The sequence below is a fragment of the Rhinatrema bivittatum genome, chromosome 5, assembly GCF_901001135.1.
Source record: "Rhinatrema bivittatum chromosome 5, aRhiBiv1.1, whole genome shotgun sequence".
In the NCBI taxonomy this organism is placed as follows: Eukaryota; Metazoa; Chordata; class Amphibia; order Gymnophiona; family Rhinatrematidae; genus Rhinatrema; species Rhinatrema bivittatum.
Window position 1 is genome coordinate 94,109,883 of NC_042619.1, and position 24,234 is coordinate 94,134,116.

Sequence of the window (24,234 nt, forward strand, 5' to 3'; positions counted from 1 at the left end):
CCTATAGTCATATAAATAGTTGAATACTGTGAAGGCCTCCCCACAGGCGCTCTCTCTTCTCTTTTCTTCTCCTCTTCTCTCCTCTCCCCCGCCCAGAAATGGCCAAAATGCAATTTGCAAAACTTATCGTGAATTGCATTATGGCTGTTTCGGGCATATCGCACAGCTTAACGCCAGGAAAAAAGGTGTAGTTTAATTCCGGCATTAAAATTATGCGATAGCATGCATTATGCTACTTCCGGTGCGATATTACCCCTCATTTTAGTTAATCCTGCCCCTTCCAAAAATTTGTATTCGCGCCGTGTGATAGTACTATTATCGCATGTGTTATGACATTAATGCATGTGTTATCTCATGCAATTACGCCATAATGCATTTTGATGAGTGACCCTTTAAGACTGTTATGGTCTTTATGTAGAAATAACAAAAAATCAAATTCGGGTGTCGTAGTTGATACAACATAGAGCTGCAAGATTACTTGTTGGCGTTAGATCCAGAGAGTATATTACATGTGTGTTGTGTGATCTTCATTTGCTCCCTAAGCAGAGAACTAAATTTAAAATACTTTTACTAGTGCATAAGCTTTTGTATGCTGAGGATTCATATTTTTTGGCTGAAATGTGAAAATTGTATGTTCTGGTACGTTTGTTAAGGTCCTCCAAGGCAGATTTGTTATTTATTGGGCCGGATTTTAAAAGGGTTACGTGCATAAGGTAGATTTGTAAAATCTACCCCATTATGTCTACTTGTGACTATAAGCTTCAGCAAATTCAGTCTAGAGTATTTTCATATATTGCTCCCATGTTGTAGAATATCCTTCCTGCTGAGCTAGGAGATCAAAAACATATAAAAAATGACAGGAAAAAGTTAAAAGCCATATATTTTAATGAGGCATATCTGCTACCTAGTTGGCTTTTTGTTAGCTGGGAATATTGTCAATATTGATGTTTTGATTTCTTTATTCAGAAGTTTCACAATAAAAGACAAATCAAAAAAACTTTGACATTTGAAAATCATGTAAAATTATACAATAAATTTGAATTAAAAGACGAAAATAATTTCCTATTGCACTTTCTCTGTAAATGTATTGTGAAATTGAAGAGTATAAAATATATTTTCTTTGATCCAGAATAGTTAGGTTTTTTGCAAAATAGCACTCTGCTCAGAAATGCCATTTCATAAGTGTTTCTAAATCTCGGCTTTATTTTCTCCCTCTAATTGTGGACTATCAGTGGGCATTAAATTGCTTAAATATTGATTATAATTCTATAACTCCTAAAAAGAAACAGTTTTCTTCTTTGCTGTGTTTCTTCAGCAACATCAGGAACCACAGCAATTTTCTGACCCAGAGAGTATTCTTTCAACACACAAATATTTTCCATGTCCAGTGTTTATCTAGCTTTAGTGCGAATATAACTAAAAGGGTTGCTCTGTCCATAACTTCTGCTTGTGATATTCTAAAAAAAACTAGAGAGATCTAGACTGTCTGAAGACTAATCTGGTTTCAGAGACATATTCTCAGAACACATTTCCACAAGTAGGTAAATAATATTAATGTTTTAAATTTATTTTGTTTTGTTTACATTTGTTCTATATATTTTTCATATGTTAATATTATGAATGTATATTATGTCATTTGCATTGGACAATGAAGCAGAAGAAGCAGAATATAAACATTTTTTTAAATACACTTTTGGATAAGTTCGGTGAGGCTTTGGGAGTGCATGTTTGTAAGGACAAGGACCCTCACACAGAAGTCTTCTGTCTTCTCTAGCTTCTAGATACTCCAGCAGAGCTGACAGCAATTCCAATATATTCCATCCTGCAAGAAATGCAGGCAAGAATGTGAAAAAATCCAATTTCCTAAGCTCTAGTAGCCAGAAAATTAGACCTAAAATATAGAGTCCAAAAACCCCCAGGATTCATCGTGGTGCAGCTGTGCCCCATCAAGTAGTCATTGTGGAGTCTGCACTAAATTGGGCAAAGAAAATGAGGATATTCTCCAGTGCTCCACCAGGAAAAGATCCCATGCTGCTGGGCATCTTTGGGGGAAAAAGGTATTCCAGAGCTTAATGCTTAATGTTTGCATTTCCATGTACTAGTTTTACATGGTGCAGTACTTACATCAGTGTTTCCCAACCCTCTCCTGTAGGCACACCTATCCAGTTGGATTTTCAGGATTGCCACAGTGAATATGCATGAGATAGATTTGGAGACCCAGTATATGCAAATCTATCTCATGCATATTCATTGTGGCAATCCTGAGGTGTGCCTATAGGAGAGGGTTGGGAAATACTGACTTAAATGATTGCAATCAGATACTGAAGGTATGCTAAGCTTAGCTGATGGGGAGCCATGCCACATACCCACAGCATAATGCTTAAACCATCTCACCAGTATGCAAGGCGTTCATTGGAGGATGTCACATGATGTGGTTATGGGCCAGCAGTTTGTGCAACGAAAACCATGAGAATTTGGCAGAAATTCCCTGCACATGGGATCATCTTTTCAGAGACAATGTCAGGAAACAGTCGCTCAGATAAAGGAGCAGCATGTGGCAGTCCAGTTGCTCTCGATGAGATCTGAGCAAAAATAATCATCAAAGTGCCTCTACTTCACTTTTAAGCATTCTTAATTTCAGAAATGCCTTTTATGGCTATTCCAGTGGTATCATGTTCCACCTGCACTTCCCCAGCAAGAGCTTGTGGCTGAAGGCTGGTAGTGCAAGAGGTGTCAACCAAAAGCAGCACAGCAAGTCCAATCGAAACCTGGAGGCTAGTCAAAAACTGGGTCCTTGTCTCTACCTGGAAGAGTTGCACAAAATCACTAAGGATCACTGGGTACTCAAGACTGTGGAATCTGATTACCTCTTTCAACACTTCCCCATTGGTCAACCTTCAATCTGGATCTCTCGCTCACTACAGCTCTGCCTGGAGGTGGAGTCATTTCTCAAACAGGCAGTAGAACCTGTTATGCCCACTCAGCATGGCCAGGGTTTTTCTACTCCCACTATTTTCTCATTCTCAAGAAATATGGGGGATTGAGACCCATCCTCGATTAACAAAGTTTGAACAAGAATCTATTATGTAAGAAATTCAAGATGAACTCCCTGTACACCATTCTGCTCTTCATTTAGGTGGGGGAGTTATGTGCCATAGATCTGTTGTATGCCCACACACCCATCCATACCTACGCTTTGTGGTGGACTCCTCCCAATACTAGTACAAGTACTCCCTTTCAGACACTCAGCAGCACTGAAGATCTTTATCTAATGCCTAGCTGTAGTGGCAGTGCATCTTCATTGTCAGGACATCTGTGTCTTCCCTTACCTAGACAACTGGCTAGTCGTGGCACCTTCCCAAGCAAGGTTTTGACCTCTCTGTAGAGGAAAATCCAATTTCTTTAGTTTCCAGGTTTTCTAGTAAATTTTGAAAAATTAACCCTGATCCCATCTCAAAAAATCTAATTTGTCAGGACATAGATACTCTCTACAAGACAAAGTGTTTCTCCTGACATATCAAGCAGACGCCCTCAGGTCCCTAGCTCATTGGTTGGTGTAGATAGATCAGGTGACTACCAAAGAAGTGTTAGTTGTTCTGGGCCATGTTGCAGTGGTGGCGGTTCATATGGTCTGTCTAACCTGCAACCAATGGGCCAGTTAATTCAATCCTTGACAACCCAGGTTAATGTCTCACAGGAAATGAAGAGAACTTCACTAGTATGTGAACCTGTACATCTAACATGAAGGAGCCTCCCTTTGTCTGCTTCCCCGACATGTTAATGACAGACACATCCACTAGGGGATGGGAAGCACCTGCAGGTCCCTTCTGAACCTAAGGAACTTGGTTGGCAGTTTCAGATCAACCTATTGGAACAGTGAGCAGCTAGACATGTCGTGAGAGCTTTCTCACATTTTAAGGGAAAGAGAATTTTCATCAAGTAGCCCTATGTTATGCCAACCGGGAGGTACAGCATTATGGACTTTCTGCCAAGAGGCCATGAAGATGAGAATGGGCAAATAAACATCACCCTATCTTGCAAGAGACCTACCTTCCAGGGAATTCCAATACGTTGGTGGATCATCTCGCAGGGTGTTTCACCCTTAAGAGTGTTCTCTGCACCAGTCAGCCGCCAACAGGCTATTCGACCTATGGGAACATCCGTTGATAGACCTCTTTGCATCAGAGGAAAACAGAAAAGTAGAAAGATTTTGTGCTAGCCTTCTAAGAAAACTCAAGTCTGCTCAAGATGCTTTTCTGCTCACCTGCAATACAGATCTTATGTATGCTATTTCACTAATAGCCAGGACAGTGCAAAAAGACTGGGCCCACCTGTTCTCACAGGACAAGCAGAATGGTAGTCCTCACATATGGGTGACATCATCAGGATGGAGCCCAATCACGGAAAACTTCTGTCAGTTTCCAGAACTTTGACTGGCCCCTACTGGGCATGCCCAGCATGGCACTAACCCTGCAGCTAGCAGGGGTCTCCCTTCAGTCTTTTTTCCGCGCAGCAGTAGCCTCGCGGTTTAGGAGCTCTGAAGAGATTCCTGACAGGAATTTTCCTCACGGAGTTAATTAAACATAAATTGCCCCACAGGGGGTCCCTCCTCTAACTTTTCTCAGGCCGCGGTACTCCGGTAAGTTTTTGACAGTCTTTCGTCGATTACCGTCGAGTTTGGCCCTCGTGGCCTACTGGCTGTCGACCGTACCGCGGCTCGATTTTTTTTCTATGGCCATGGCGTTGGGGTTTCGTCGGTGCCCAGACTGTACTCGTACCATGTCTATCACAGACCCTCATGGAGTCTGTGTACTGTGTTTAGGCCGTGAGCATGATGTCCTGACTTGCACCAAATGTGCCCTCATGACACCAAAAGGTCGCAAAGCCAGAATGGAGAAGATGGGACTCCTCTTCCGTGCTCACACCCTGACGCCGTCCATCGCATCGACGTCATCGGAACCGGCACATTCAAAGTCGCACCAGCATCGACCTCCGTCTGGTGACAGTCTGCCATCGACGTCTTCACGGCCATCGACTCCCGTTACTCCCCCACAAGATCGAGGGGATCGTATGGAGAAACATCACCATCGGCTTCGGAAGTCTCGGACCGTCGAGGGAGCGAAATCATCGACCTCGCCACCGTCCGAACCACCATTGAAGAAGCCCCGTCCAGAAATGGCACCGACCATTCCTGCGACCGGGACATCGAGGCCATCCTCACCCGATCGGGGTTTGGGAGTCGCGATTCCGCCTGTAAAGGTGGTCCCTCCGACTGTGCCTCCACCTCCCTTTTCCATCACGGAGCCGGAGCTGCTTGCTCCAGGTCTCCGGGAAGAACTGGATCGGCTGGTCCATGAGGCCATCGACAAGGCGATGCAACGGCTCCAGGTTCCTCCGGCACGGAGAGTGGAACCTGTCACCGACCTGATGGCAGCAGCGCTGGCACCACTGCTATCCCAGATGGAAGCGCTCATGACCGCCCTTCCACCGGTGATTCCTGGGTCTCCGATGGCTCCGGTGCACTCCCCGTTGACAGCTTCATCAGGAGGAGAAACACTGTTCCGCATTCCTCCTTCAGGAGTATTGCCTCAGCCATCGATGCCATTTTGTCCCTCGCCACCGATTCATTCATCGGGAGCGATACGCAAATCGGCACCATCGATACCGGCACCGATGCCTTCCAGGCCGTCCTCAGTGCCCCCGGCGATTCCTTCGATTTTGTCGGAGCCTCAGCTGGGGCCTTCGGGTATCCAACCCCCTTTCTCATCGTACAGGTCAGTCTGCTGATCCTTATGACACCTGGGGTGATGATACTTCCACAGACACCGATGACTTACCTTCACCTGAAAGTAGAAAGCGTTCTCCTCCAGAGGACCTTTCTTTCATTAATTTTGTAAAGGAAATGTCTGAGTTGATCCCTTTTCAGCTTCAGACGGAGCAGGATGATAGGCACCAGATAATGGAGCTCCTCCAATTCCTGGATGCCCCCAAAGTAATTACTTCTATTCCCGTTCATCAAGTTCTTCTTGACCTCCTCCAAAAAGAACTGGGAAAATCCAGGATCCATTGCCCCAGTCCATAGAAAAGCTGACACCTATTTAGTACAGTCAGCCCTCAGCTTTCAAAAATCTCAGCTCAACCACTACTCAGTTGTGGTGGAATCGGCTCAAAAGAAAGCAAAAAGGACGAAGCCTCATTCATCTACCCCTCCTGTTAAGGAACACAAGTTCCTGGACAATATTGGTCGACGAGTGTTCCAAGGGGCCATGCTCATCTCCAGAATTGCTGCTTACCAGCTGTATATGACCCAATACAATAGGGTCATTTTCAAGCAGATACAGGACTTCTCTGAAACCCTGCCTGACCAATTCCAACAACAGCTTCAAATCCTTGTCAACAAAGGGTTTGAGGCAGGAAAGCATGAGATAAGAACAGCTTACGATATCTTCGACATTTCTTCTAGAGTGTCTGCAGCTGCCATTTCGGCAAGACGATGGGCCTGGTTCAAATCTTCTGACTTTCGGCCAGAAGTACAAGACAGGCTATCTGACCTACCATGTGTAGGAGACAAACTGTTCGGTGAACAGATCCAGCAAATAGTGGCTGAATTAAAGGACCATCATGAGACCCTTAAACAGCTCTCATCAATACCTTCCAACTTCCCGTCAAGACAGCCCTTTAGGAAGGACTCTAAGAAATCATTCTTCCATCCAAGGAAGTACTATCCTCCACCAGCAAGGTCCCGAACTACGAGACCTTCCCAAAAACCTCAGCCTCGCCAGGCCCGGAAGCAAAAGCCGCAAGCAGTTTCCCAGCCGGTGCCTGCTTCAGGTTTTTGACTTTCACTTGGAGAGCAGCAGCCTGATACCTCTGCCAAGCATACCAGCGGGAGGTCGATTGTGCCACTTTCACGGCATGTGGCAATCAATCACAACCGACCAATGGGTGCTAGCAATCATTGTTCAGGGTTATCACCTAAACTTTCTTGCTCTTCCACCGGACTCACCACCTTTGCAAGCATGGAGAATATCCGACCATTCTGTCTTTCTGGAGCAGGAGGCTTCCCTTCTTCTCCAGTTAAGAGCAATAGAACCCGTCCCTCTCTCGCAGCAAGGCCTAGGGTTCTATTCCCGGTACTTTTTGATCCCCAAAAAATCCGGGGGAGTTCGTCCAATTCCGGACCTATGTGCTCTCAACAAGTACCTACAGCGAGAAAAGTTCAAGATGGTAACCTTGGGCTCGCTTCTACCTCTTCTGCAAAGAGGAGACTGGCTCTGCTCTCTGGACCTTCAGGACGCATACACACACATTGCGATAGCTCCAGCTCACCGCAAGTACCTCAGGTTTTTAGTAGGCCCAAAGCACTATCAATATCTCGTCCTTCCGTTCGGCCTAGCATCGGCACCACGAGTTTTTACCAAATGTCTCGTAGTTGTTGCAGCTTTTCTCAGGAAAGAAGGTGTTCACGTCTACCGCTATCTGGACGACTGGTTAGGTCGTCCCTCGATTTGATCCTACATACTCTAATTTTTCTAGGATTTCTCGTCAATTACGAAAAATCCTATTTAGTCCCATCTCAAACCTTGTCGTTCATTGGGGCAGACTTGGACACGTTGCAGGCAAAAGCCTTTCTACCTCAACAACGAGTGCTAACCCTCGTGTCTCTCGCTCACCAGTTGCAGTCTCAGCATACAGCAACAGCTCACCAATTCCTCGTCCTTTTAGGACAGATGGCGTCCTCAGTTCATGTCACGCCAATGGCCCGCCTGGCCATGAGGCTCATGCATTGGACTTTGAGGTCACAATGGATTCAAGCTGTTCAGCCTCTGTCGACCATTGTCCACATCACCGACTCACTCAGTCTGTCTCTCACCTGGTGGAAAGATCACAACAATCTCCTCCAGGGACTACCCTTTCACGTGCCAGATCCTCAGCTCATTCTCACCACCGACGCTTCCAACCTCAGGTGGGGAGTCCACGTGGACAATCTACAAACACAAGGGTCTTGGTCTCCAGGGGAAGCCAAACATCAAATAAACTTCCTAGAACTTCGAGCAATGCGATATGCTCTCAGGGCTTTTCAGGAACGCCTGTCAAATCACGTCATCCTGATTCAGATGCACTACCAGGTGGCCATGTGGTACATCAACAAGCAGGGAGGCACAGGCTCCTTCCTTCTGTGTCAGGAAGCTGTGCAGATTTGGTCAGAAGCGTTCTCCCACTTGATGTACCTGAGGGCCACCTACTTGCCAGGAGTGGACAATGTCTTGGGAGACAAACTGAGTCGTGTCTTCCAACTGCACGAGTGGTCTCTCAACCCCTCAGTAGCGGACTTCATCTTCCAACAATGGGGTTATCCCCAGACAGACCTCTTTGCGTCCTCTCAGAACCACAAAGTCGACAATTTCTGCTTCCTCATTCGGAGCAAGCGCTCTCTCCCCAGAGATGCGTTCTCCCTCTCGTGGGCAACCGGGCTGCTCTATGCATTCCCTCCACTTCCTCTTCTCTCAAAGACTCTCGAGAAGTTACGTCAGGACAAGGGAACCATGATCTTGATAGCACCTCACTGGCCACGCCAAGTGTGGTTTCCAATTCTTCAGGATCTCTCCATCCACAGGCACATTCCCTTGGGAACAGACCCGCATCTGATCACTGAAAACAACGGATGCCTACGCCATCCCAATCTCCAGGCCTTGTCTCTGACGGCATGGATGTTGAAAGGTTGATCCTTCAACCACTTAACCTTTCAGATTCGGTTTCTCGTGTCCTGATTGCTTCACGGAAGCCTTCCACAAGAAAATCTTATTCCTATAAATGGAAAAGGTACACATCACCTCGCAGTTCCTTGATCCCTTTTCCTGTCCAATCCCAAGGTTTTTGTACTATCTCTAGCATTTGTCAGTCAGGTCTAAAAACCGCTTCCATCTGAATGCATGTCAGTGCAGTAGCCGCCTTCCATAAAGGTGTCGGGGATGTTCCTATATCAGTACAACCCCTTGTAACATGCTTTTTAAAGGGCTTGCTCCATATCAAGCCACCTTTATGTCCTCCGGCCCCTTCTTGGGACTTTAATCTGGTTCTCAGTCGGCTCATGAAACCACCATTCGAGCCTCTTCACTCTTGTGATCTAAAATATCTCACATGGAAAGTGATTTTCCTTTTGGCTATCACTTCAGCTCGTAGGAATAGTGAGTTACAGGCCCTAGTCACCTATCCGCCTTACACTAAACTCCTGCAGGACCGGGTGGTACTCCGCACTCACCCTAAGTTTTTACCCAAGGTAGTTTTGGAGTTTCACATTAATCAATCCATCATACTACCTACCTTCTTTCCCAGGCCCCATTCCAATCCAGGGGAACAGGCTCTGCAAACCCTTAATTGTAAATGGGCTCTAGCGTTCTACCTAGACCGTACAGTTGCCCACAGGAAGAGCACTCAGTTATTCATCTCTTTCCATCCTAACAAATTAGGGCAGACTATCTGTAAGCAGACTCTCTCCTCCTGGTTGGCGGACTGCATATCTTTTTGCTATCAGCACACTCTGTGAGGGCCATGGAGACTTCAGTAGCACACCTACGATCGATGCCTCTTCCTGACATTTGCAAGGCTGCCACCTGGAGTTCTCTCCACACTTTTGCAGCCCATTATTGCTTGGACAAAGCCGGAAGACAAGATTCCATCTTCGGCCAGTCTGTCCTGCGTAACTTATTTCCAACGTGACATACCTACACCCTTCCGCCTGCCCGGTGGGGTTCAGGATGCCCCCTACCAAATTCCACCCCAGTTGTTGTGCCTGTTGCATGCTGTTGGTTACATTTGGTGCATGTTCGGACATCCTCAGCTCGGAACTCACCCATACGTGAGGACTACCATCCTGCTTGTCCTGTGAGAAAGCAAATGTTGCTTACCTGTAACAGGTGTTCTCGCAGGACAGCAGGATGTTAGTCCTTACGAAACCCGCCCGCCGCCCCGCGGTGTTGGGTTCGTAACGTTTTGTTGTTTTATTTTTCGGCACTGCCTGTAGCATTCAAATAAGACTGCAGGGTTAGTGCCATGCTGGGCATGCCCAGTAGGGGCCAGTCAAAGTTCTGGAAACTTTGACAGAAGTTTTCCGTGATTGGGCTCCATCCTGATGATGTCACCCATATGTGAGGACTAACATCCTGCTGTCCTGTGAGAACACCTGTTACAGGTAAGCAACATTTGCTATATTTATTGCACCAGCATGGGCCAAACAGTCCCCACAGATTCCTGAAGGAGCTGATCCAGCCTTATTTAACTCAAGACTGGGGCAATCTGGACCATCCAATCCTCCTCTCATTCAATTTAATAGCCTGGATATTGAGTGTTAATTGGTTACATCTCTGTTCCTACCCAAGGAAATCGAAGACATAAGTTTCTTCCAGGAAGCCCTCTACAAGAAGGGCTTACAGGTTTAAATAGTAAGTTTTCATCCTGGTGTCAACAGGGCCCCCGGACCGAATTGCATGTGAACTGCAGGAGCTGCTTCAGTACTTATTCCCTTTCCTCTTTGGTTCTCAGTACTTCTTCAGACAAGGTGCATCTCAGAGCCATAATGGCCTACCATATTCAACTGGAGGGTAAACTAATATCCGCTGATCGGTTTGTTTCAGAGTTTATGAGAGGTTTATGGCATACCAAACCACATGTACCATGGGACCTTAATATGGTTGTCGCACAGCTTACGAAGCCTTGCTGCAATCACATCTACTAGGAGAGTCTATGAGCTTCAAGCATTGGTGCATTACTCTCCACATACTCGGTTTTTGCAGAATAGGGTGGCAGTCTGCACTCAGTCATAGCTTTCTCTCTGCTTCAGGTGATCAGTGCAAAAAAAAAAAAAAAGGGGGGGGGGGGGGGCGGGGGGAATTGTCAGCAACAAGAAGCTCCAAGGAGCCCCACAGGAAGTACCATGCTGACACTCCATTGATGTCCAAAATATTGGTTTTACCCATCTCTAGCTCAGAGATGCCATCAATATCTACTGCTTTGGTGCTAAAACTGCATTAACTCTGAGTAGAGACATTGGAGCCAAATTTCTGGTCATAAAATATACTCCACCTGTTTTGGTGCCAGAATCAGAATCTTCAGTGGTGCTCCCACCATTTCCTCCAGAGCACCACCCTTTCATTCAAAAATAGTGGTTGGAATTTGTCCGCAATTATATGAAAAATATCCCTTCCACTCTACCACCACCTACTATCACTGAACCAATTTTGGAGAAGTTGTTTAGGCAGTTCTCTTTTCCTCCATTTCTAAAATAATTTAGTGTACATAAGAACATGCCTATACTGGGTCAGACCAAGGGTCCATCAAGCCCAGCATCCTGTTTCCAACAGTGGCCAATCCAGGCCATAAGTACCTGGCAAGTACTCAATAATTAAGTCTATTCCATGCTACTGTTGCTAGTAATAGCAGTGGCTATTTTCTAAGTCAACTTAATTAATAGCAGGTAATGGACTTCTCCTCCAAGAACTTATCCAATCCTTTTTTAAACACCGCTACACTAACTGCACTAACCACATCCTCTGGCAACAAATTCCAGAGTTTAATTGTGCGTTGAGTAAAAAAGAACTTTCTCCAATTAGTTTTAAATGTGCCACAGGCTAACTTCATGGAGTGTCCCCTAGTCTTTCTATTATCCGAAAGAGTAAATAACTGATTCACATTAACCCGTTCTAGACCTCTTATGATTTTAAACACCTCTATCATATCCCCCCCTCAGCCATCTCGTCTCCAAGCTCTGTCACCTGAAGAAATCGACCACTATCAATGGAGCCTCCAGTATTGCGCTCTGATTCTGAAGACAAGTCTCATTCATCTTATAACTCCTGTTCCTACCTTCATTAGATGAATTGACACGACTAGCTTCAGGGCCAGCTTGGAGTACCTCTTCAGTAGAGGACTTGACCTACCATGCCATCCTTCAAAAAAATGACAAACTATTCTGTTTGATTAGTTCCAGCTATTTTTATAACAAAGACTTCCTCTGTGTCTTAAAATACACGTCCCACCTTCCATAGCTGTGGTCGGGACCCCTTTTTTCGCTTCTCCCTGGGATCGGCCTTCCTCGACTTCTCACCGCTGTCCCCCTCCCTTGGCCGCTCCTTTCCGTGCGTGTTCTCTTCCCCCAGCCATGTGGATTTTGGTTTTAAGGTCCTTCAGGACCTACTGTCCAAGTTTTAGCAGACCTCTATCTCCACACTTTCATTTCCCATAAAACTTGACTTTAAGTGTAAGGTACAATTCTATCCAGGATAGAAAAATATTCAACTACCTCATAAATCCATAGTTATGGAGTTTGCTGAATATAAAGCAAAAAGATCCAAACATTCTCCAAACAAATCTCCTGCCAAAGACACAAACCTGATGGGCAATTATTATTTTTATTTATATTCTGCTTTTCAGTACTTCAATATAGGAAAGAAGGTCTTTCAATCAGCAATATTTCAAAATAGAATTTCAGCCCATCAATTCCAAATGGTTCAGTATTTTTATAATATCCTTCAGAAGATGAGACACTTCATCTCATCTTTCTTCAGACATACACCATTTGTTCACACCTCATATAAATGAATCTGAATAATGTTCCAAGCATTTCATAAGATCATCTTTTGATGTTTTTGAGACTGCTTCAAGATCATTATCAATAACTATAGGAGCCAGAAGACTCACTTGGCTGCGAGCGATGTTTTTACAAGATGATTATACATGAGAAATTTGGTGAAAAGTTTTAAGGATACAATTTCTCATAAAAAATCACTATGCAATCCTCCAAACAACAATGATCTCAAAATACCATCTGTAATACTTCAGAAAGCAAATTTATTACCCTTCTAGGAGATACTAGCCATATCCTTTTCAGAGGCAATCCTTGCAACATTATCAAGAGTAGCAACAACAAATATTGTCCTAGAGAAAGGGCTCAGCTGAGAGCTACTCAACAATCTTCGTGGAAGTCTGGCCCTAATTTTTGACTACATGACTTCATTCCCAAGCCTCCCTCAAAGCTCTTCCAGTATCAGGGGTAGATATTCAATATTTACTATGTAATTAATTTAGCCAGTTAGAACTTATCTGGCTAAATTATGATGTATATTCAGCAGCACAGTGAAGCTACTGAGTGTGTGTGTGTATATATATATATATATATATATATATATATATATATATATATATATATATATATATACACACACACAAAAAGTAGGCGTGTACTGGGTGAGCTGGGGGCAGATCAAGTTAGTTGTATAACAACTGATAGTCTGAGTTATATATATATATATATATATATATATATATAACTCAGTCTATGTACTCACTTAGCCAGGTAAGTCTACCTGGCTAAGTTTAGATCTGCTCTATAGGACATCTAAATTTACATGTATACTTGTGCAGCTAACTCAGACTATCAGTTGTTATACAACTAGCTTGATCTGCCCCCAGTTCACCCAATACACGTCTACTTTTTGTGCATGTAACTTTTATCCATATAAGGGACTTGTATGGCTAAATGGTGGTCGCTGAACACAGGCGCATATTCAGTGGCTGCTACTTAGCCGTATAAGATCTGCTTATCTGGCTATATAGCTCTGAACGCACTTTGAATATTGGGTTCTCAGTTTTTTCACTCCCAATGGTTGCTCATTACCATAGATCATTGGGTCCTCAGGATAATTCTCAAAGGCTATCACTTGAACTCTCAAAGTTTACCTCCCCTCTCTCCACTGCCCCCCCCCCCCCCCCCAATTTGACTTCTTGGTAGCAACTTGAAAACCAGGAGCTAGCCTCTGTGTTAGCAGCCAATGTGATAGAATCAGTCCCAATTTTGGAAAAAGGCAAAGGGGGCATTTGTCCTATTCTGGACTTGAGAAACTTAAACACATGTTTAAAGAGAGGCGAATTCAAAATGAATTCTCTTAGCATGATCCTTCCACACCTGGAAGTCGACTGGCTGACCTACCTTGAATCTGAAAGATGCTTTATAAACACATTTCAAAAAATATTGATCACAGAAAGTATCTATGCTTCACTTTAGCCAAAAAGCATTATCGATATCCCTTTAGCCTAACTGCAGCTCCAAGGATATTCACCAAGTACCTAACAGTTTTAGCTGCCCATATTAGAAAAAAGTGTGTGTTTTCTCTTATTTAGATGACTGGCTTAATATCGAGCAGACCCTTGAAAGAAACAGTATCATGATTACTGGGATCTGGGCCACACCCCAGGACCTGTACAGGACACTAGGCTGAACTAGGCAGGCCTTCCACCTAGCCAGCCCTCCTCCCCCCACAGGTTGAGCCCTTGGATTCTAGGGGCCAGTAGGTCTTTACTGTGGCAACAGCAATACATCATGACTGGATGAGGCAAATTTTGGACAGAAGGCTGCAAGGCAGGTTACAAGACAAGAGCAGGCCAGGAAGCCGCAAGGTAAGGTTTAGAACCTGAGTCAGAAGGGCTAGACCAGAGTTTATTCGGAACTGGTCAGACAAGTCAGGGTGTTTCCAAAGCTGGATTAAAGGCTCAAGGCCTCAACGAGGCTAGACTGATGACACAGGATTACCAGAAAACTGGACCACTGGCTCAGTGTTGCTTGAGAACTGGACATCATAAACAGCACCCAGTCCCTCCACTAAACATTCACTTCTCCACATGATTACAGAGCTGGTGTCATGACCAGCACCCCCCTTTTGGGTGTTCAGCATAAGGAGCATCGATATCAGGAACCGTGTCTCCCTCTGGGTGCTTGCTTCTCCACAGGATTAGAGAACTAGAGGCCCTCTGAGTTAAGGGCAGAAGGCTGGACAAGGCAGGCTCCCACTGGAACAAAATTGTGGCTGCAGGCTCCTCCTAGAATGGAGTCTTCCAGAGGCTGAGTCAGAACTATGACTGCGGGACCAAGCTCCTTCAGAAGCAGGGGCATTAACAATGTTCTCCCTTTACTCACTGGTTGAAGAGGTACTTGAGATTCCTGGAGACAGAACAGCAGTAGGAGTGGGAACAGCTATCTGACATGGGCTCTGTATAGCAGGATGGGGTTTGATCTCTGAGCTGTGTTCCTGGTGACAGTTTAAACCGATAGTCACCCTAATTTTAGGATGATTAAAAAGCTGCTGCAGATGTAGTGTTTCAAGGCCTCTAGCCACTGTTGGAAGCAGTGTGGACCAAAACACATGCTGTGTTTCAAGGGCCGCTCACGTCATGTTTCAAGTTCCACCTTCTCACCCCCTAAGCATCCAAAGTGCCTGCTGTCTGGTGTCACAAATGCATTTAAAGCAGGCCTTGCTCACTAGAAGACTTCTCGGCGGACTCCCTGGCCCTGCACAAAAGCAGATGTGCAGTGCTGCAGACCACAGGATCGTGAGTAAGCATGAAGAACATGAGAACTTAAGAAATTGCCCTACTGGGTCAAACCAAGGGTCTATCAAGCCCCACATCCTGTTTCCATCAGTGGCCAATCCAGGCTACAAGTACCTGGCAAGAACCCAAACACTAAGTAGATCCCATGCTACTGATGCTAGTAATAGCAGTGGCTATTTTCTAAGCCAACTTGATTAATAGCAGGTAATGGACTTCTCCTCCAAGAACTTATCCAAACTTTTTTTTTTTTTAAACCCAGCTATACTAACTGCACTAACCACATCCCCTGACAATAAATCAGACAGGATCATACTTGGAGGCAGTGGGGGGCAGTAAAGGCATCCATGGAGGCTTATTTGCCCCCAGTCCCACATACTTCCCTATCCTTGAGTTAGCCCTAGTTCCAGGTACACTGTCCTAATGAAATCCAGGTTTTCTTCAATCTCAGTATTATGCCACTAAGCTAATGTGTACACTCTCCATTATCTAATGTTTCATACAGTTATAATAATCTGGGATTTAACTAGAAATACAAATCCTGTTTCAGATTTTTCCAACTTTACAAGTCTATAATGTACTGCTTTACAATTCAATTTACTTCTGCATGATCCCTCTAGCCATATCAGGGATATGGATAGATGCAGTTTTGAAGTTTAATGTTTTGTTCTCAAAACTGTGAGTTCCCTTTCACAAACAGAATAACCCATAGTCGCATAAAGTCTCAGGATGAACCTTCATTTAAAACAGTGAGTCCAACAGAAGCAAGATACTTGGTACTACTCAAAAAATTTAGTTCAGAACTAAAGCAAGAAAACCATTTGGGTCCTTCCCTGGGGGCGTATTAGTGTGATCATGAATGTGCTTAGCAAGCTTCAATGCAGACTGAACCTCAGAGTGGTGTGGTAATTGAACTACCGAGGGCAGCCTGCACTCCATATTTCAAATTCAGCTTCCAGGGCATGGAAGGGCACAATGTAGACATCTGCCACATCCTCATCTGAAGGCCATGGATAAGTTTGTGACCTGGGCTAGCAGTGGACTCTGCTGGAGATTAAGCAAACTAAAAGGACCTGAAGACATCTTATTGGATCCTTTTCTTTCCTGACCCTGATAAACAGTCTTCACCAGTTTATTCAACAACCTGGTGGTAGCAGAGATCCTGTAGAGGGGAAGGTATGCTGCAGCAAGTCTGGAAGGTAAACATATGGAATCCCCATAGAATCCTCATCTCCTGATCACAACCCCAGTGACGAAATGATTGAGGTCAGAGATCTCTGCTGATCTGAAAGGGAAACGTGCAAGCGAAATACAGGATGGACAGAACCCACTTCCTTACACTATGATCCATAAAGACTACTTCATAGCTTCACGGTGAGGTCATACTCCCAACGCTGGAAGCTCCTGCAGTGAAATATGTACTTATCGAGACCTTGAAGTCTCCTAAAAGTTTGTGTGTAAGAATGAACTACTAGAGCCTGAAGCTTACTTACTTTGCGTGCTGAGGAAACTGCTATTAAAAACACCTTCTGAGATCCACCAATGCTAAGGATTCAAATAAAGAATTCCCACTGTGTAGGAGAGACTTTAATAGGAGGACAAAGATGGTAAAGAATTTTAATTAATTTTGCTACTACTGGATGGGAAAAGATTGGGAAACCTAACTGTTGATGGTGCACCACAATAGAATTAGTCTTCAATCCTAATTTGGAGAGGCTGAACAGATATTTAAGGAGGGCTGAAGTCAAGCAGTGGAATGGATTCTCCTTCTGTGAAGTACACCAAATGGAATCTCTCTTCCATTTAAAGTTGTAGGAATGGCTGATGGGTGGTTTTCTTGCTGCAAGAAAAACTTCCTTTATTCCCAGAGTAGCAGCACATTTTGTACTATCCTGCTTTCAATATCCATGCTGCGGGTGGTAGAGACTGAAGTTTGGGAGTGGAGAAGTATCACATTGTATTGTGATAAGAGATTTGGGAATATTTACAGACACAAATATAGTTCCGCAATGGCTAGGTATTGAAGTCTTATGAACAGTATTTGACATGCCCAAAAGGAGGCTTAAAGTATAAGAACATAAGAACATGCCATACTGGGTCAGACCAATGGTCCGTCAAGCCCAGCATCCTTTTTCCAACAGTGGCCAATCCAGGCCATAAGAACCTGGCAAGTACCCAAAAACTAAGTCTATTCCATGTTACCGTTGCTAATAATAGCGGTGGTTATTATCTAAGTCAACTTAATTAATAGCAGGTAATGGACTTCTCCTCCAAGAACTTCTCCAATCCTTTTTTAAACACAGAGTTTAATTGTGCATTGAGTAAAAAAGAATTTTCTCCGATTAGTTTTAAATGTGCCACATGCTAACTTCATGGCGTGCCCCCTAGTCTTTCTATTATCCGAAAGAGTAAAAAACCGATTCACATCTACCCGTTCTAGACCTCTCATGATTTTAAACACCTCTATCATATCTCCCCTTAGCCGTCTCTTCTCCAAGCTGAAAAGTCATAACCTCTTTAGTCTTTCCTCATAGGGGAGCTGTTCCATTCCCTTTATCATTTGGTCGCCCTTCTCTGTACCTTCTCCATTGCAATTATATCTTTTTTTGAGGTGCGGCGACCAGAATTGTACACAGTCTTCAAGGTGCGGTCTCACCATGGAGCGATACAGAGGCATTATGACATTTTCAGTTTTATTCACCATACCCTTTCTAATAATTCCCAACATTGTTTGCTTTTTTTGACTGCCGCAGCACACTGAACCGAGATTTCATGTGTTATCCACTATGACGCCTAGATCTTTCTTGGTAGTAGCACCTAATATGGAGCCTAACATTGTGTAACTATAGCATGGGTTATTTTTCCCTATATGCATCACCTTACACTTGTCCACATTAAATTTCATCTGCCATTTTGATGCCCAATTTTCCAGCCTCACAAGATCTTCCTGTAATTTAATCACAATCTGCTTGTGATTAACTACTCTGACAATTTGTTGTATCATCTGCAAATTGATTACCTCACTTGTTGTATTTCTTTCCAGATCATTTATAAATATATTGAAAGTAAGGGTCCCAATGCAAATCCCTGAGGCACTCCACTGCCCACACCCTTCCACTGAGAAAATTGTCCATTTAATCCTACTCTTTTTCCTGTCTTTTAGCCAGTTTGCAATCCACGAAAGGACATTGCCACCTATCCCATGACTTTTTATTTTTCCTAGAAGCCTCTCATGAGGAGCTTTGTCAAATGCGTTCTGAAAATCCAAGTACACTACATCTACAGGTTCACCTTTATCCACATGTTTATTAACTCCTTCAAAAAAGTGAAGCAGATTGTTGAGGCAAGACTTGCCTGTGGGTAAAGCCATGCTGACTTTGTTCCATTAAACCATGTCTTTCTATATTTTCTGTGATTTTGATGTTTAGAATACTTTTCACTATTTTTCCTGGCACTGAAGTCAGGCCTAACCAGTCTGTAGTTTCCTGGATCTCCCCTGGAGCCCTTTTTAAATATGGGGGTTATATTAGCTATCCTCCAGTCTTCAGGTACAATGGATGAATTTAATGACAGGTTACAAATTTTTACTAATAGGTCTGAAATTTCATTTTTTAGTTCCTTCAGAACCCTGGGATGTATACCATCCAGTCCAGGTGATTTACTACTCTTAAGTTTGTCAGTGAGGTCTACCACATCTTCTAGGTTCACTGTGATTTGGTTCAGTCCATCTGAATCATTACCCATGAAATATCATTTTTCATTTGTCCTTTCTTAACTTGTATGCTTTTCCGCTAGTACCGTTCATATCTAGAACATTAGTCCAATATTCCATGGAATGGAAAAAGCATCTGATGCTAGGGAGTCAGGCACTGATCTTTTTGAGCTGTAGAGAGAGAGTTTTCAGTTGAACGGAGCTGGAAGGAGGTCTACTTGTAGAATTCACCAGAATCAAAACAGAAATTGTGTTGTGCTGGGACACAGCAACCATTTGTGAGATTGAAGGTACTGCTTCAATAAGTCTGCTAAGACGCTGTCTTTGCCCAGGAGATGAATGGCAATGAGAAATGTTTTGTGAGATCACCCAATTCCATATCTTGCATGTTTCTTTGCATAGTTTTGCAGCCCTTGATCCTCCTCATTTGCTGATATATACATTGCTATTTGATTATCTATCTGTATTTGACCTACTACCCCTTCAACCTGTCTCAAACAACTGAAGAGCTTTCAATATGTTTCTTACTGCAGGAGGTTTTATGTGGAGTGTTTTGTTCTTGTACATACCAGGTCCCTTGAGAGCAAAGTGTTGAGATTTGCTCCCCAAACTTGAAAGAAGGCATCTGTAGTTAATACTTGCTGAGTCTGCAGCTCCATCCTTCCCCAGTGAGGAGGTAGCATTCCTGGATCAAATAGGCCCCAGGTTTGTGGTAGAGCCCGGGTGCTGGTGATGTAGGCCCAAGGGTAGACAGAGAGTCAGGAACAGGAGTCGCCAAGATGACTTGAGCAGGATTAAAGGCTGAGCAGTGTTTCCTCAGGGTGGATGCCAAGGAGTATGTTGGGCCAGAAAAGGTTTTTTATATGCAAGTCTCAATTTAGACACCCTAGTGCTGGTCCAGTGGGGTACCCGCAGAAGCATATCTAGCTTTCTTTTTTTTTTAATATATATTTAAAGTTTATTAACTGTTGCATATCTAGCTTTCTGAGGTATAAAGGATAAGTATTCTATAACTCTCTGGAGAACCAGTAACTGCAGTAGCTCTACTGAAGGTTTCCAGCCTGCAGTTATCAGGGCTACAGGTCAAACCCCACTGCCCCGACATATCTCAACAAATGAGTGAAAATTGATTTAAACTAAAAATGAAGGACCCTACATATAATGTAGCAATTTTGAAAAGTCCATTTATGTGCTTAAAGTGCACTTATGAGCATAAAACCTATTGACCATTCAGTAGCAGATATTGTAACAATTTTCAAGAGCTCACTTACATGTTTAAAGTGCATTTACTTACATAAAACCCAGTTTTAAGCATGTCAAATCTTTTGAAAATTTTGAGAGGGTCAGAAGATTCCAGGCTTAAGCAGCCATGTTGTAAGCGGCTCTGTTACCCCATTGCACATTTTCTGAATGAAATTGCCTACTTTTGATAACTGTTTATAGAAAATGTGATACTGATTAACTTTATATAAGTTATAAAGCAATATGAGGACAGTTTTCAAAATCCATTTAACCATTGTGAAGAACTTTCATCATAGTGGCCAAGGTTCTGTCAGCAACACAGGTTTCGCTTCCACTGTGGTTCCCCTCATTTCTCTATAGCTTAGCTTGTTTATGCCAATTTTGTTCTGCAGGACCCCTGGAAACTTAGCCCCTCAGGTTCTAAGGCAGAACCTGCAGTCATCTAAGATAAAAGAAAACACTTTAGCAAACCTTGACATCCAGTCCCTCAGGCCTCAGAGCAGCACCTGTTGCCCTGCTAGTTCCTTGGCTTGGGATAAAAACTCCAGCAAAAGAGATACTTCAGCAAATCTATAAATACAGCCTCACAGGCTTTCAAACCACACCTACTGCCCTGCTAGCCCTCTGGAGAGGGAAAGAAACTCCAGCAAACAAAATAAATACTTTAGTAAATTTTTAAACATGGTCTTTCAGACTTAAAAGTCCCACCCACTGCCTGGGGTTCAGAACTCCAGCAAAAAGGAATACTTTGGCCAACTTTTAATCAGTCTCTCTGTTATGAAATCCTGCAGTTGCTACCTACAAACAATATATAATTCCGAGTTCCCCTTCCAGCCCCTGCCCTGGTAAAGGTTCTTGCAGCTGTTTGAACTGGAGGGAATAAAGGAGAATTCCTGCTGTTGCTTTGCACAAAACAATATATAATGAGTCTGCCCACCTAACACTCCATAGCCCAGACTTTCAGTCCACATCACTACTTTCTGGCAACTACTATGTCTGATCAGAGCTCCTCTGTAGCTGTTCCGCTTCAATTCTCGTTCCTTGTCAGCACCGCTTCCTGAGGCAACATATCTGTGATCTTTTCAGTAGGTGTGTCTGTTAGTCTCCACCTATCCATCACGTCTGAAACGCCACTCCCAGATGCCCTATCAGAAACCACTCTTCCTGCTGGGACTTGTAGTCCAGCACACTTCTTCACTTGCTCTTGGAGCCCTCCCGCAGACAGTTCACCTGCTGTGCCCCCTATGGACATGAGTGGGCTATCTATCTCTCCATCCCCCTTTGAATGCCTATGTACATATATAAAAAGGCTGTTTGAAAATTGTATACTGGTAAAACATATGCATATTTCAGAATGCACATACTTTTACTCTCATAGAGTGGAGGCAGTCTTGAGGGTAGGGTATGGCAGAGAATGCCACAGCATGCATAGTTTGTATTTTCAAAACTGCATGTTTTTGCCAGAAAAAATATCCATAGAAAAAGCAGGTGGAAATGTCTGTGTATTTTTTCCTGGTAATTTTAAAAGGGAAAGTACATACTTTCTCATTGAGAATTGGTGCAAACCTTGTGGGTAAACGTGCACGCATGGACTTTGCATCAAAATGCATAGTATGAAAATTGCTCCTTACAGTAATACCATGCTCCTCATTTCAGTAAAATATGTGTACCAGATCTCTTCAGTATGTGCATAAAACTATTCTTACAGAAGACATCAGTGTGCTGCCTTATTTGTTGCCATATATATTAGTGGTAAAACAACTGAATGCTGACTAGACAGAAGTTTGTTAGAGAGGTCCTATTAAATAGCTTCTATACATATAAATGCGAGTATATAAATCTTTAACTGCAGAAGACCAAACAAAAGGAAGGTCTCATATGTGGTTCTGATGGCTATGGATTTATTTTTCTTTTGATTTTTTTTCTGACTTTTAGGGGGGAGCAATTGTATTTGTTTTTTGTTTGATCAAATTATTTATTAAAAATTATAGTGTTAATGTTTTTGGGTTTTTTTTCTACAGAGAATGACAAACAGCAGCAGTTCTCCAAGCCTTCTTAATGACAGTGCCAAGCCATATGTAGGCCATGGTAAGAACTTTGAAAGATTGTTAATATATTTAAAAAATAAGTTTGGCTTTGAGCTGGTTACACACTGCTATGCAGAGGATCTGGATCTGATTCCCAGTTCAGGTCTTCACTTAAGTCTGCCAGTGCTGGGGATACTGGGCAGGAAGGGAGTCCCAGTCATTGTGCAATGATGACTCCTAGTGACAAACTTCAGAGCCCATGATAGGATTCCTAAAGAAGCTCTGGTGCATAGCCTTGGGCCAAGGCCCGTCATTACAATGACTGGACTGAGTGAATTGGGAGGAGAGGTAAAATAGGGGGAAAATCACCAGATAGTTGCAAGTGAAAGGTCATGGCATCATAGTCTATCAAAGGCCATTTCTGGTTGTCCCGGAAGCCCAAAAGGAACAGGAGGAGACTACCTCGAAAAAAAGAAAAAAATAATTGGCTCTCTGGGGAACTATGCAATGACTACTTAATTACAAGAGCTAATAAAACCAGGGATTTTCTCAGTATGAGCATTAGTAGATTTCATCCTTCATAGTGTGTAAACTTTCCATACTGACTGATTTTCAAGACAAGAATCATATACAAATTAATAGAAATAGTTTTCTGCTGACCTGCATTGTTGCGTCAAATAAGTTTAGAAAAGAGAGCTCACGTAAATGGCCTCTCTTGTTTGCAACCTTCTGAGCTTAATAGCCACATTTCTAAAAGCTTTAAAATGTATTTTTGAAAGGTAATCTCGTTTATTATCCTTAAGGAGTTTTACCTCATTATTTGATAATTGTATATATTTTTGTCTTTTTATTTGCCCTATTTTAATTACAGTTGCTAGGAATTAATCCTGGCATCTGTTTGTTTCAAAGAGTAATTACTTGTAAAACAGACATATTTAAAGGGTTTTAAATATAGAATGTATAGTAATTACAGTTGGATTGTAAATGCTGACTCCATAGTGTAAATGCTGTTTTAGACTTTAAATCTTTAATAATTCCAGTTGTCCAAATGGTTTTGCTTTTTAAAATCTGGAGAGACACAATCCTTATAAGGAGTTTTATTCAGAAAGGACTCAACTTATTTACTGAATAAGACCCAATATTGGTTAATACTTTAATAAAATTGTGGGATTTCTCCAATCAGTTCTCAGCTGACTCTTGAGATTCCAAAACGAGAGAGAAAAATGTCACAATACAGCAACACTGAGATGTTTCCAAGTAAAAAACAGTAGCTGCAGGGGTTAGACCAAGGGTCCATGAAGCCCAGCATCTTGTTTCCATCTTGTGGCCAATCCAGGCTACAAGTACCTGGCAATTTCCCAAACACTAAGTAGGTCCCATGCTACTAATGCCTTTCTTCCATGATGCTCAAAGTGAGATGCAACAAAATGAAATACAACTCAGTACAGGTTCATACACTCAGGCCAGGATTAATCATTCTTCGCAGAATGAAGAACGCTGCAAAAACGGGGGCTGGGGGGCGAAGGGGGAGACGGGCCTGCAAAAGCCTGCAGCCTTTGCACCACAGCGGTGCACCGGCTGCCGGCTTTCGCACCGAATAGCGCCACTGTGAAAAGATGGTGCTATTCGGCATGCTACTGCCGATGATAATGTTAGTAACATTATCACTGGCAGCGAAGATGCCCCAACTCCTCCCCTCCCCCTAATTTGCATGAGATTGCATGCAAAAAGACCCTTTTCACATGCGATAGAGGCTTATCGCACACAATATGGGCGTATCGTGTGCTATAAGCCTTTGATAAATGACCCCCTTAGTGACATAACTGTTTTACAAAGAAATAAATCAAGCCAAAAAACTCTATTATGGAAAGATAA

The 24,234-nt window shown here is 43.3% G+C and overlaps 1 protein-coding gene across 1 annotated transcript in view; it reads left to right on the top strand.

The window, feature by feature from the left end:
- Nucleotides 1-24,234, top strand: part of PAN3 (poly(A) specific ribonuclease subunit PAN3) — a 315,850-nt gene that overhangs the window by 41,120 nt on the left and 250,496 nt on the right. Inside the window, exon 3 of the mRNA XM_029602606.1 lies at nucleotides 22,354-22,420. Coding sequence (XP_029458466.1) covers nucleotides 22,354-22,420 — 67 coding nt within the window. The remainder of the gene's footprint in view (nucleotides 1-22,353; nucleotides 22,421-24,234) is intronic.